The sequence below is a fragment of the Rhamphochromis longiceps genome, linkage group LG20, assembly GCF_057381845.1.
Source record: "Rhamphochromis longiceps isolate RC_006_pf linkage group LG20, R_longiceps_female_GT1.1, whole genome shotgun sequence".
Lineage (NCBI taxonomy): Eukaryota > Metazoa > Chordata > Actinopteri > Cichliformes > Cichlidae > Rhamphochromis > Rhamphochromis longiceps.
The window spans coordinates 14065361-14078834 of NC_140576.1; the positions used below are offsets into that span (position 1 = coordinate 14065361).

Here is a 13474-nt window from a genome sequence, read left to right on the forward strand (position 1 = left end):
CTCCTAAATGACAGCACATATAGAGAGGACTCTGCAGTTTGGAAAGTAAACACAACTCTGTCTCTTTCTGCCTCTCGAAGGAAATTTACACTGCCCTACATCTATCTTGCTCTTTCTACCAGCCCAACTCCTCCATCCCAGCTTTATTATTTCTTCCCTCTCTTCATTTCTTCTTTTCTGTCTCTTGCACCTTTTCAGTCACCTCTACCCATTTTATTTGTTTTTTACCTTTCGCTGTATTCCCTTCTCTCCCTCCCTTCCACCTGTCTCCCCGCTCTACTGAGTTGTCTGTCACCCTTCACATACCTCTTTTCTATCACCTCTTCAACTCCCTCTCCCCCTTCATCTTTCCCGTTTCACCCCCTGGGCTTTAGTGGTGTCTGATCTATCAGAAGCTCCAGACACCTGTCTATTCCCTGCAGGCAGCCATCAGAGACACTGACCATATGGGAGGAATTGTGATTGCGCTCCTCTGGTCTCTTTCTGTTTTATATCCCCTTTTCTAGGGTAGTCTTTTCTTCCCAAAATGCTTCTCATATTGCCATTTCCCTTTGGTTCCTTTCAGATTTTTTTCTCACTAAATCTTTCACGCTGTCAAGACTGGCTTGTGGTGTAGTGTGGGAGTGGTGTTGAGGTAGAGCAGGCATTGGACAAGAGGTGTTTCAAGGGATCATTAGGGAATAATTTGACAGGTGTGGATGTTTGCTGTGTTGCTTTAGTTGTTTTAAGCAGTTTTTAAAATTCAAAACATTCGTCTTTGAAGGGAATTGAGGCCACCGGGTATTTTTGTCTCAGGTATTTTAGGATTTTGTATTCATGGCATAAAACAACCGAGATAAAAAAGACTAAAAGTATTTGTTGGGATTATGGGAAATAAAATGCCAACCTTGGTTAGATATTTGTCACTGTCCAGTTAAGCATAGTTCAACACTGATACGATGCATGTCACAATATATTATGATTGCTGTTACTGAAAACTTTGCACAATGCAAAATGGGTCACGCATAGTGATGAACCCACATTATCCACCTGCTTTGTAGTTGCCCTCAGCACAGAAAAGTTTTGATTAACTCTGCAGTATGCAACTAATTTTAGTTAACTTAGCAGCCAAAAGTAATAATTTTTATTAGAGAGGGTGGTAGAGACCACAGAAGCTCTAAAATGCAAGATCTCAACTGCATTACAAAACCTAATTACTAAGAATCAACTAAAACATGACAAGGGCAGAAGTCAACCACTGTATGTGGTATTCATTTCCCATTATAAACTATTATTAATGAATAATTAGCTAGTACTGATATATTTCAACTCAAAATATTAAGGTTTTAATACAAAAGTTAGCAAAACATCCTAAATGGTGCCACCTGAAGCCCATTATTTCCTGTGGCTTGTGGTTTTCAGCTGCACCAAGCAAAGCGTAGCACAAGTACAAACAGTTAAAGTTAAACATAGATGAACTATGTAGGACCTTTGGCATAGCTGTATAAATGCATTGCCACCATTTACAACCATTTAAACTCTTTTGATAGTGAACAAAACAATCACAGTCTTTGTGGACAATGTTGATGCAAAGTGTTGTTACATTCATAGGAAGTTGCTACCATATACTATGGTGTAGGACAGGCCTGGCCAACTCCAGGCCTTGAGGGCCAGTGTCCTGCAGGTTTTAGATATCACGCTGGGTCAACACACTGGAATCAGATGATTAGTTCATTACCAGGCCTCTGGAGAACTTCAAGACATGTTGAGGAGGGAATTTAGCCATTTAAATCTGCTGTGATGATCAAGGACACATCTAAAACCTGCAGGACACCAGCCCTCGAGGCCTGGGTTTGGACACCACTGGTGTAGGATTTCAGGGTTTCGGGTTTAAGGTTATAGGATACCTCACAGAGCATAAACCCAATCAATCTCATGGTGTGGATAATAATGTTGAATAAGAAAGCTGAAGTTAGACACAAAGAGCAAAGAAAATATGAAGTATGGAGCGTGACAAAATATTTCCCCCAGCAATATATCATAACGCTTCCTCCTGTGATAGAATTAGCAATGTTAGCATGAAATATCCACACTTTTAGTAAAATATGCTGACACTAAAGATGGCAAACGCTGGGGGGAATGCAAATCCGAAACACAGAAAAACTAATTGAAGATGAATTGCTGTAATGTGCACATAGTAACACTGACATGAAGCAATTATGTGCATTATTCTTGTTTGTAACCATTATAGTGGTATTATCATGCTGTTGTATCAGATATTGCAGGAGTGCTATACTGTAACACCACTGTTATTGTGGGAATTTTGCTAATCCACTACTTATTTAATTTTAATAATCATTTAACTGCTAAATATGAATGTTGAAAGTCAGTCACTGGAGCAGGTTGAGAATGTCATGTACTTAGCCTTTTCTGAATAAGAAAGAAATCCTGTCTTTAATTAGTGTTTAATAGGAAAAACAATCAAAGCAAACTGAAGATGAGTTGGAGCGTGGCGCACATAAAATTGTGCCATCTGCAAAGAAATGGGCACCGAAGAACTGAGCAAGATGAATAAAGTTGTTTAATGAAATCAGTAATGGACCAGAAATAAAGACCTGTGGAAATCCATTACTGATGCTAAGAGGGCTTGAGTGATCAACGGTATGACATGCCTATGAGAGGTCATTGAAAAAAGGAGCACTGAACTGTTTTTATCCACAGTGGAGGAAAAATGTTACCAATTAGTGAAAATGCAGTTGTTATTGTGCTGTGACCCAGGGGAAAACCAGACTGTTGTGGCTCCACATTTAGTGAGTTGTTCAAAGTGGACCTATTATGCTTTTCCTTATTTGCTGTCATACACATATACATATACTGTATATTACAGTGGTGGATGCTCATATTAAACATAGCCTAATATTTAAAACTGTGGCTAAGTGTATGTACAAATAATCCCTGATTAGAAGCTTAGGCTTCAGACTGTATTTCTACTATTGGCAACATAATCCAGCTGGGATTATGTTTACAAAAAGCAACCAATCTGAAGGAAGATGGTTTAAAAAGGAGGTAGTCTTAAAGACAGAAGATGAACCGAGGAGCTCAGAGTCCAAGGATGAAAAGGTTTATGCTGGAAATTAAATTACTATTAAAGGTCTCATCTAAATGTTACACTTAGGGTTCTTTTACACTAGTATCTACTCGGGTCGGCTCAGCATGGCTCAAGGTGGTTTTTAGAGTTTTCCATTAGGTAGTAGTATCTGATACCAGGTACCTTTTTAGTACCTACTCGGCCAGGGTTCCAAGCAATGTGATGCAACCTGAAAATGTGACGTCAGCAGACTGCATGCCATCGATTGGCTGTCATTTTCAATCATTTCAGAACAGTTGTTCATCCAAACTGAAACGACTGAAAACGCTTACGTTCCTGTACGTGAAATGTTAGATGATTCGACCTGCGTCATTTCTGTCTGCCATTTATTTACTGTCCGGCTCTTTGAAACGTCGCAACAAAATGTTGAGGAAAAGCACCAGGTTTTTTAAATGGACTAACAATGAGGTGAAGTTGTTGCTGCGAGTAACACAAAAGTACAAAGTTGCAAAAGTGAGTGAGAATTAAAGAATTTAAAGAGAAGCTATCTAAAGCATGTACAAACCGATATTAATCTTTAATAGGGCTGTCAAAATTGATAGCAAACAAAACAACTGCAGTATAATGCCCTCCGCTATCTTAGTTCAATCGGTCACTGAACTGCATCATATAATTTTCGTCATCATTTATTTTATTTATTTGTATAGCACAATTTACGAAAGCCTGCAGTTACGCTGTCCACACTGCGACGTGAAAACGGTGTTTTCAAATGTATCCGCTTTTCCTTGATCGAAAACACAGTCTCAGTGTAGACTTAAGGCCAAAACACAGAGAAAAAGATGTGTTTTCATATGAAAACATATTAGTGTGGACATGGCAAAAAAGCCATACAGCAAGGAGCCAGTATATCATCGCCTTGACATCCTCCGTTTTTGTGGCATTTGTGTCACATGCAAATGACATTGCTGGACCTCCACATCACTATAACCAGTACTAGGCACATTAGGCGGTACTCGATTGTAATGTAAAATGACAGAACCCAAGGTTAGTCGAGTCAAACCAAGTAAATACTAGCGGAAAATTATTCTAAGGTTCCATGGAAATTTACACCAGTCACCAAACTCAAAGAAAATAGAAGAAGATCAAGGCTTTAGTGACTCTCTCTACTAAATAAAAAACAATGGTTAAGAACTGACAGTTGAAACACTGAGTGCTGGTCAGGCTGTTAGAATTGTAACCACATTCTACTATAAGTTGCAGCAGGAGACGTGACCTTTCATATTCTCACAAGATGATATTTCTATAATCACATGAGGACCGTAATGACTGGTAGTAATTTGATTTAGCCTTCTTAATCAAGTGGGTGCAGATGTTTCTTTATTGCAGAAAGGACATGCAGTCCCCTGGAGTGGCACCAGATGTACCATTGGACCAAGCTTTTTCTCTATTGTTGATGGCATACAACAATTCCTGAGGCACTCGGGAGTTTTGTATGTTTTTAATTGTGTTATGTTTGGAATGTCAGCAGTTCTAGTGTTAAGGGGCATCCACACAGGAAGCAACTAGGAAGCTTATTTCTGCCACTTGTTTTAGCAATCTTGTTCTTTCAGTCACTACCCATAGCTCGGAATAAGTGAGGGCAGGAACTTAGAGTGACCTGTCAATTGCCACCTTCACTTTCACACCCAGGTCTCTATTCAGTGCAATATACAGGTATAACATCTGTACAGAAGACATGGCACCAATCTACCTGCCATTGGCCTCTGCTCTCACCTTACTTATGAACAAAACCAGAGTGAGCACTCCAACCTTTTCTGGCTGAGAAGCAGGGTGACAGACTTGGAGGTGCCCATACTCATTCCTGATGCTTCATGCTCAGCTGCAAACCACCTCCGGGCATGCTGGAGGTTACTGCCTGATGAAGGGTTAAGCAGAATTATGGTACAGCAGAGGCACCACATTCATTGTCCGCTGGGAGTCCAAGTATGGTCTGTCTGCTTACAGAGTTATGCTTGCAAAGTTTATGCAGTAAAATCAATCTGTAGGTCACTCTTGCTTGTATTGTTGTTGGTCAGTTAGCCAGCCACAGAGAAGACTGAGTAATAACATACAAAGGGCTGAAGTGAAACTGTGTGCTAAAAACAATAAAAGTGTTAAAAACAGTTATGTTGCATATGTCATCTGCTTCCAGGAGACAGGATGTTGGAGAACTGCATGGGAGCGTGTGTGGGGTGGGTGAAAACCCCTTTCATGCCCTCTTTGAGCGGAAAAATCCAAATATTGTATGCAATCATTTGCAGAACCATAAATCACACTTTAACAAGAGAGAGTGAGAACGAGAGACAACCACATCATCTGCAAAAAGCAGAGATGAGATCCTGAGATCACCCCTCAGCTGCGTCTGTAAATTCTGTCCATAGATGTTAACAGAATTTTTGACAAAGGTGGTAGAGACCCCACGCCCACAGGAACGCTTCTGATTTATTGCCGGCAATATGAACCAAGCTCTTCAGGGACAAGAAATAATTAAAAATGGCTAATGCTAAACACACACTACATAACACTGTAGCACACAATTTGAGGGAGATCGTGGCTCAAGAACTGGCAGTTCATCTTGTAATCGGAAAGTTGCCGGTTCGAGCCTCGGCTCAGATAGTCTCGGTCGTTGTGTCCTTGGGCAAGACACTTCACCTACTGCCTCCACCAGTGTGTGAATGTGAGAGTGAATGAATAGTGGAATTGTAAAGCACTTTGAGGGTCTCGAAAAGCGCTATATAAATGCAATCCATTATTATTATATTATTATTATTATATTGCCTCATGCTGTGCTCAGGGCATGCTGCCAAAAGGTTTCAATATTCCTGTCGGTGATTTAGGAGCAAAGGTAACACCTTTTTCAAGCAGATTTCCAGCTGTGCATTAGACAGTCAGCAGGTGGAGTTTTCCCTCACTCCCAGGAGGGTTACTGCTGCTTGGATTAGAGCTTGAAGTGTAGCACCACTCCTTTTCATGTGTGGCATGGCCAGGGTATGGCCCAGCTGTCACAAGTAGATTCAGTGACATCTGATAAGTTCCCCACGTAGAATGAATGAATGTAGAATGAAGTATTTCTAATTTAAAGTGACTGCCAGAGTGCCCCTAATCCCATTGATGCTGTATGACACTTTAATTTAGAGCCTATAGTTAACATTAACTGAATAAACAGTTCCAGTTCTTAAACATGCAATAGGCAGAATTGGGTGCTTAATTGGGGTCCGCTGGGAGCCCAAAACATTTATAATTTTAAAAAGCATTAATTAAAGAAAATTAAAAAAATTATGTCAAGTTATGAGAAATATATATACATAACTGGGGAGTCCATGCAAACCCTAGAGATATGTTTTCCCCACAACCTTTGTAAAAATTGCTCACACACTTGTCTTTCCAGTGGCAGAGAGTGCATTCTGCTCTGTATCTTAGCCAGTCTGAAACCTTTGCTCCATGAAAATGGAAGAACCTGCAATTTCAAATCCCTCCCTCGCCTATATCTGATGGAAATAACTAGAAGGTAAAAGAAGAAAAAACGTCCCAAAGATGCAAAAAGAACACTAAGTGAATACAGTATACTATACAGTACTGTAGTGAATACAGATGCAATAACCATGGCAAAGGCATACCACTGTATTCCACTTTAAGCCACAAGTTCTTAAAAACAACAGCAGTCTCTTATAGAGACTAAATAGAAAAGAAACATAATTTCAGAAGCACGCTCAAGTGATTCTTGGGCCTCTGCCCTTGACTGCCCAGTTCACATGGTTAACGCAGTTTCAGGCGGTCCTAATGGGACCAGGCCCTGGGGTATGATCTCTCGCCTGGCTTGAGAAGATCTAGGCTTCCTCTCTGGAACAGTTGGAGGAGGTGGCCCAGGAAAATGAGGTTTGGACTTTTCCTGCTTGTTGCCATAGTGGATAGATGGGTGGAGGGATGATCTTATATCGTTTAAAATGTTTATCCAGTCTTAAGATTTTCCTTTGCTGACATTTACAAGTTTTACTGAACATTTAATACAATTCAATTAAAATCTAAGCTATAAAATATATACCCCATTGAAGGCATGAGAACAAAAAGGAATTCTTCCACAATCATACCTTCGGTTGTCGGATAGTGTTGGAAAATCCCCCAGTGATTGTCTCCAAGTGCTGTTATCCCCCATCAATCACAGAATCAGTCATTAATAAAAATTCCTCTGTCAGGGGTCTTATTGCATGTAACCTTTCACTTATGTCACTTTTGTAATTTCTCTCCTCAAGGTGAATTGCAATAATGGATACAGTGAAAAGATGATTAATGGCATGGCACTTCCGACAGGTTTGTGATGAGTTTGAGTAATTGTCCCCATCGTTAAAAGCCAATTTCATTTAAAAGAAAAGTAGGGGGTGGTGTGTTAGATTTGTATTGTTGATTGTCATTTATGCTTAGAAATATTTACTTATATATGCTTAGAGTTTTGTAATTAGTTGTAGATTGGTAGAGGTTTTGATCCTTGATAGTCTGCAAACTTTGTGTGTATTAGACAGCACTTTGGGAGCATGAGAGGTCATACCGTGTCTTATTATTTTATGGTAGGATTAACGTAGTTGCGTCTGTTCTAGTCTAAGTGCTCTTTGTTTAGATGAACTGCAGGACTTCCTCACCGTGTTATCTAGGATGAACCATCTAGGGTGAGGGGGAGGCTACCCTCTTCCTGACCAAGGATGTTTGACCCTTTGATCAGCAGTCCACACACACACACACACACACACACACACACACACACACACACACACACACACACACACACACACACACACAGGCAAGGTACTCTTTGTGTATGTAGACGTCATATGTTAATGAACTTATGCATATTCATGTAACCTCAATAAAAGGACAGTGATACGGGAGAACGGACGAGACCAACTGGAGTCAAGCGGTTGTCCGGTTCTCTCCCGTGCACGAGTAACATGAAGAACTTTGCCTATTTGTGTCTTGCTTAGCAGTGTAATTATATTGTCTTAACGTTCCAGCGAATAGGTTCAAGCTACAAACCTAACATGGTGAGTGCGTGTTCCATAGTTAAGAGAAGACAAATCAAAAGCAGTAAAATTAAATGTATTTTATTATAATCTCGCATCTAATGGCTCCTTTTTGTATTCGTGCCTGCTATTCAAGCACTGGCAGCACATCGACTTTACATTCCAAAGAAGCAAAAATGAAAATATAGATATCTTTCACCACTTTCTTTGTTTTTCCTCTTCATCCCTCACTCACACAGTACCATGGCATTTGGGCAGAAAGTGGACAATAGCAGGCGCATTGTTTGGTCTGTCTGAGCATGATAAGCTTTCTAAAACATGTCAATAAGGCTTCTGGCAAGGGACAGCTGAGGGGGACATAAGCTAGCCTCTATCCGACTTGACTCACCACATCAAGCCAAAGTCAGAAGCAGTGATTCACACACTGTACTACCATTCCAGTCAGGACAAACCCACACAGACTTGCTATCAATAGACTGGAAATTGTATTTGTTTAGAAGCTGAACTGTTGCTGTTTGTTGAGCTAAACCACCATGAGCAACGTCAAAGAGGCATTTGGGAGTGCAAAAGAACTAACTGGCAAGCGTAGACAACAACAAGAAATTCTACAGAGAAGATGAAAAATGTTTGAATTTGACTTGTAGGTATTGTTTACTTTCCTTTCCTTAATTAAAGGTCCACTTTCTTCCAGTGGTCTCTGTATCTGTCATGCTAAAAAACAGAGACCACTAATTAGTCAAAATGTTAGGTTAGTCTGGCCACCGTTAGTCTGGTCATCTTTGATCTACGTTTCATTAATAATTAATTAGATAGCATAACATCATTTTTTTGAAAGTTTCATGGTCCCAAAATGTGGATTCTGTTTATTATGACAAGCCCCTGATTTTTGTACCACCACTAGGCAGTTTTTTTTTATTGGTCCTATGAATTATCTCAGTGTTTCTTTGGTGTAATATTTATCCTTTAAACATTTTGTGTTCTGGAACGGTTCACAGCCGAGTGTGAAGCAGCGGAATGAGGATCAGCACCTCCAAATCTGAGGTCATGGTTCTCAGCCGGAAAAGGGTGGAGTGCCCACTCCGGGTCAGGGATGAGTTCCTGCCCCAAGTGGAGGAGTTCAAGTATCTCGGGGTCTTGTTTGTGAGTGATGGGAGAAGGGAGCCGGAGATCGACAGACGGATTGGTGATGCGGACGCTGCACCGGTCCATCGTGGTGAAGAGTTTCGCTGAGTGTAAAAGCGAAACTCTCAATTTACCGGTCGATCTACGTCTCTACCCTCACCTATGGCCGCAAACTGTGGGTAGTGACCGAAAGAACAAAATCGCGGATACAAGTGGCAGAAATGAGCTTCCTCCAAAGGGTGGCTGGCCTCTCCCTTAGAGATAGGGTGAGAAGTTCAGCCATCTGGGAGGGGCTCAGAGTAGAGCCACTGCTCCTCCACATCGAAAGGAGCCAGCTGACGTAGTTCGGGCATCTGACAAGGATGCCTCCTGGGCGCCTCCTGAGTGAGGTGTTCCGGGCATGCCCCACCGGGAGGAGGCCCCGGGGCAGACCGGGGACACGCTGGAGAGATTATATCTCTCGGCTGATTCATGAGTTATTGTGAACTTTTAAGCGCTCTACATCATCATGTGATTGTTTTCACACACAAAAATTGTAAAACAAAATGTATTATTAATATTTAATAATTTTTTAAGTAAAACTTTGTTATATAATGCATAACAATAGTGGATATAGCAAAAATAATACAAATTAAAACTCATAGATACAAAACAGTTTTAGATTTGTTGTTTTAAAATTTGTCAGCAGGTTCAATAAACACTTTTTCTAGAAAGTATTTCATGGTTTAGGGAAACCAACCCTAACCAACACTAGCATTAGATGACAACTCCCCACCTCTGCACTCTTGCCCAAATATTGTAATGTTTGGTAAAAAAAAAAATCTCATAAATTGTTGGTTAAAATGACAAACTTGAGTTTTTGATTGATATCACAATGCCTGCATCCATCTGTTATATACAGTCTGTGGTACCAACCTCCAATGTTTTTTTCTGTTTGATGTTATCATAAACTAAATCCAGCTTTGGACTATTGGTTGAATAAAACAAGGCTTAAGTACATCCCTTTGGATTCTGGAGACTGGGCAACTGTCCCATTTTTTAACACACTTTAAACACATTAGAATCAGGAAAAGACATCCGCGCAGTGCTACAAGGTGAGGTGTAGTCAGAATCGCACAGTTCTGAGTCAGATACTTTTTGAACTCAGATTAGTTTCATTGCATGGGTTTAAATTGCGGTTATTACCTGGTGGCGTACATGTCAGTACCTTACAATGTTTTGAAGAAAAGCAAAGTTTTTGAGTTTTGAATGTATCTATTTTAAAGGGACAGATCAATATAAACATGCCAGAGATAGCCAAAAGGCTACTTTTTTATCTATAGTCTGTAGTAGATCAGAGAAAAATGAGCGAGAAATGTGGAGTCTAAAAATGTTATTTTCTTTTGTCAAACTTCGACAAGTGTGACTACCTTCATCACAGGATTTAACCTCCAGTCACGTGTATATCATTCCCAGTCAGTGACAGTTTATCATAAAGTGAGTCCACTGATCATTTACATCAAGGAAATTTAAGTCAAAATTTAAGACAATAAAGCAGCAGTGACACTCACAGAGCTCATATAATCCAGCTTCTAATTTATGTGCTGCTCCACAAAGGGCTATTGTGAGGGCCACTGAGAAGAAGAATTGTTTCCTTGCACCCTTTAAGATGAACTCTGAACTGTATAGGCAGAGAAAAAGCGAGATGCCTCGTCCTTGCAATAAAATGGGTTCAAATCTGGCCGGTTACTGCTCTGACCTCACATTTCTCTCTGTCTCCCAGCAGTTTGTTCACTCCTCAGAACACTGGGTGTTATCTAACACTGCAGGGATGCAGTGTGAAAAAAATAGGGGGGGTTGAGCTCACAAAGAGTGCACACTAATCCACCTTTTATTATCTGAAAAAAAAAGCATTGGTTTCTACTATCAACATGCTGCCTGGCAGAAAATATGAGCGCATTCTGTATATCTGTATCCAACGTTATATTGACTTCTACTGCACATCCCACTTTCGTTCAACACAGTAAAACTCAATACTACTTCAGGAGCAACAGCTCAGAGTGCAGTGATACAGCAGGCTTGCCTGGTCTCGCTTACTCTGATCTAACGCTGTAATAGATGAGGCTATTTAGCCAGGCGAGTCTGTGCACACTGCATCAGTGAGATGTTGTTTTCCCCAGAAGCCATCGATAAAAATGAAACAAAAGATGGAGGGGGGACTCGTTTCATTCTGCCCAGCTGAAGAAATTATTTATGTGCATAATTTCTATTTATGATTCACCGCTTAAAGAAAATAAATAAATAAACAGAAAAGGAGGGAAGTCATTTCACAATGAGACAATAGAAAGGGTGTGAGGGACTTACGAGAGGGTCCTCTCCAGCCTTCCTCCTGTGGAGCCGATAATTTCTCCGAGTGTGCAGAAGGTCTGGCCCAGAAAGTCCTTCGAGGGGGAAAGGGTAGAAAGAAGACAATTAATTGCAAGACAGTACTAATCAATAACCCAGGCCTCAAAACAGGCTCAAATACACTACAGTAGAAATATAAATATATGCCTGCAGATAATTATAATGGAGCCATTGTTAACTTTAGACCCTACAGGATAGTTATTATTATGTTATTTTAAATAACATAGTTACATATACAGGGATGCACTGTGTGCAACAATGGCTTTTTCCCACCAAAAGGGTATTGTGATTCTTTTTCCCCTGAAATCGTTCACACATAGTTTTTTGATAAACTAATACTACTGCTATTACTCATATGACATTTAAACGCCTTTAAAAACAGAGTACGGGGTGTTTTGACATGCAAGTATGAGTAAAATACAAAAACCAGGACAGAAACAAAAACCAGATAACCAGAAACCAGAAACAAAAACCAGATAACATCCCTGGTAGTGTGCTGAAAGACTGCGCAGAGGAGCTGAAGAATGTCTTCACAGACATCTTTAACACCTCCCTGAGGCAAGCCACTGTCCCATCATGCTTCAAGACTGCCACCATCATACCTGTGCCAAAGAAACCATCCCCAGCCTGTTTCAATGACTACCGCCCCGTGGCACTGACACCCATTATTATGAAGTGCTTTGAACGACTAGTCATGTCACACATCAAATCCACCCTACCTCCCACCCTGGACCCACACCAGTTCGCATACAGAGCGAAACGATCCACAGAGGATGCAATCTGCTCTGCCCTCCACCCAGCCCTAACTCATCTGGACAAGAAAGACTCATATGTGAGAATGCTGTTCATAGACTTTAGCTCAGCATTCAACACCATAATACCACAACAACTCATCTGTAAACTGGACAGACTGGGCCTCAGCACCACTCCCCTCCCTGCAAGACATTTACACCACTCGCCTCACCCGCAAAGCCATCACAATTGTCAACGATGCAACCCACCCCGCGCACTGTCTGTTCAGCCTCCTGCCCTCTGGAAAGAGATACAGAAGTCTCCGCTCCCGCACTACCAGGCTCACCAACAGCTTCATCCACCAGGCTGTGAGACTGCTGAACTCTCTTCCCTCCCGGCTCCCAGCCAGCAGAATCACCAGATTGGCAGAAGAATAGGAAGACAGATTGGACTCTACCCCCCCCCCCCCACCCACGCACACTCTCCAACAAGGAAACACTCTCTGAACCAAGAACTGAAAACATTCCTGACTTGCATTGCAATTGCACACACCTGCTGCTATATATTTTCTTTTAGTATTTCTTTTAGCACTATCAGTAGGTAAAGTGGTCGCCCCATGATCGGAAGGTCGGCGGTTCGAATCCACTTAACGGCTACCCTGAGGTACCCCTGAGCAAGGTACCGTCCCTACACACTGCTCCCCGGGCGCCTGCTTAGTGGGCTGCCCACTGCTTCACAGAGTGAATGGGTCAAATGCAGAGAAAAACAAGTAATTTCCCCATGGGGATCAATAAAGTATCCATTATTATTATTATTACTGTTAGGGCTGTTTTTGTTGTGCATCTGCACCTTATTGTTGTCAATGTCTACGCATGGGACAGTGTGAAACGTAATTTCAATTCCTTTGTATGGCAAGTACATTTGAAGAAATTGACAAATAAAAAGTATTCTATTCTATTCTATTCTATTCTAGAAATAAAATGGAGCCAAGTTAAAGAGACATTGGGATATAGGATATATTGATATTAAATTCAAACATACACAAAACAGTTAAAACATATACACACAATAGCATTTAAGGTCTAAAATGAGAGTGACAAACGAGATAGACATTAGA

General features: G+C 40.9%; 1 protein-coding gene across 2 annotated transcripts in view; it reads right to left on the reverse strand.

The window, feature by feature from the left end:
- cpne9 (copine family member IX) overlaps positions 1-13474 on the reverse strand; it is a 119176-nt gene that overhangs the window by 63037 nt on the left and 42665 nt on the right. For both annotated transcript variants that reach the window (XM_085394881.1, XM_085394882.1), the window contains exon 7: positions 11584-11660. In XM_085394881.1, the coding sequence (XP_085251007.1) occupies positions 11584-11660 (77 nt within the window). The remainder of the gene's footprint in view (positions 1-11583; positions 11661-13474) is intronic.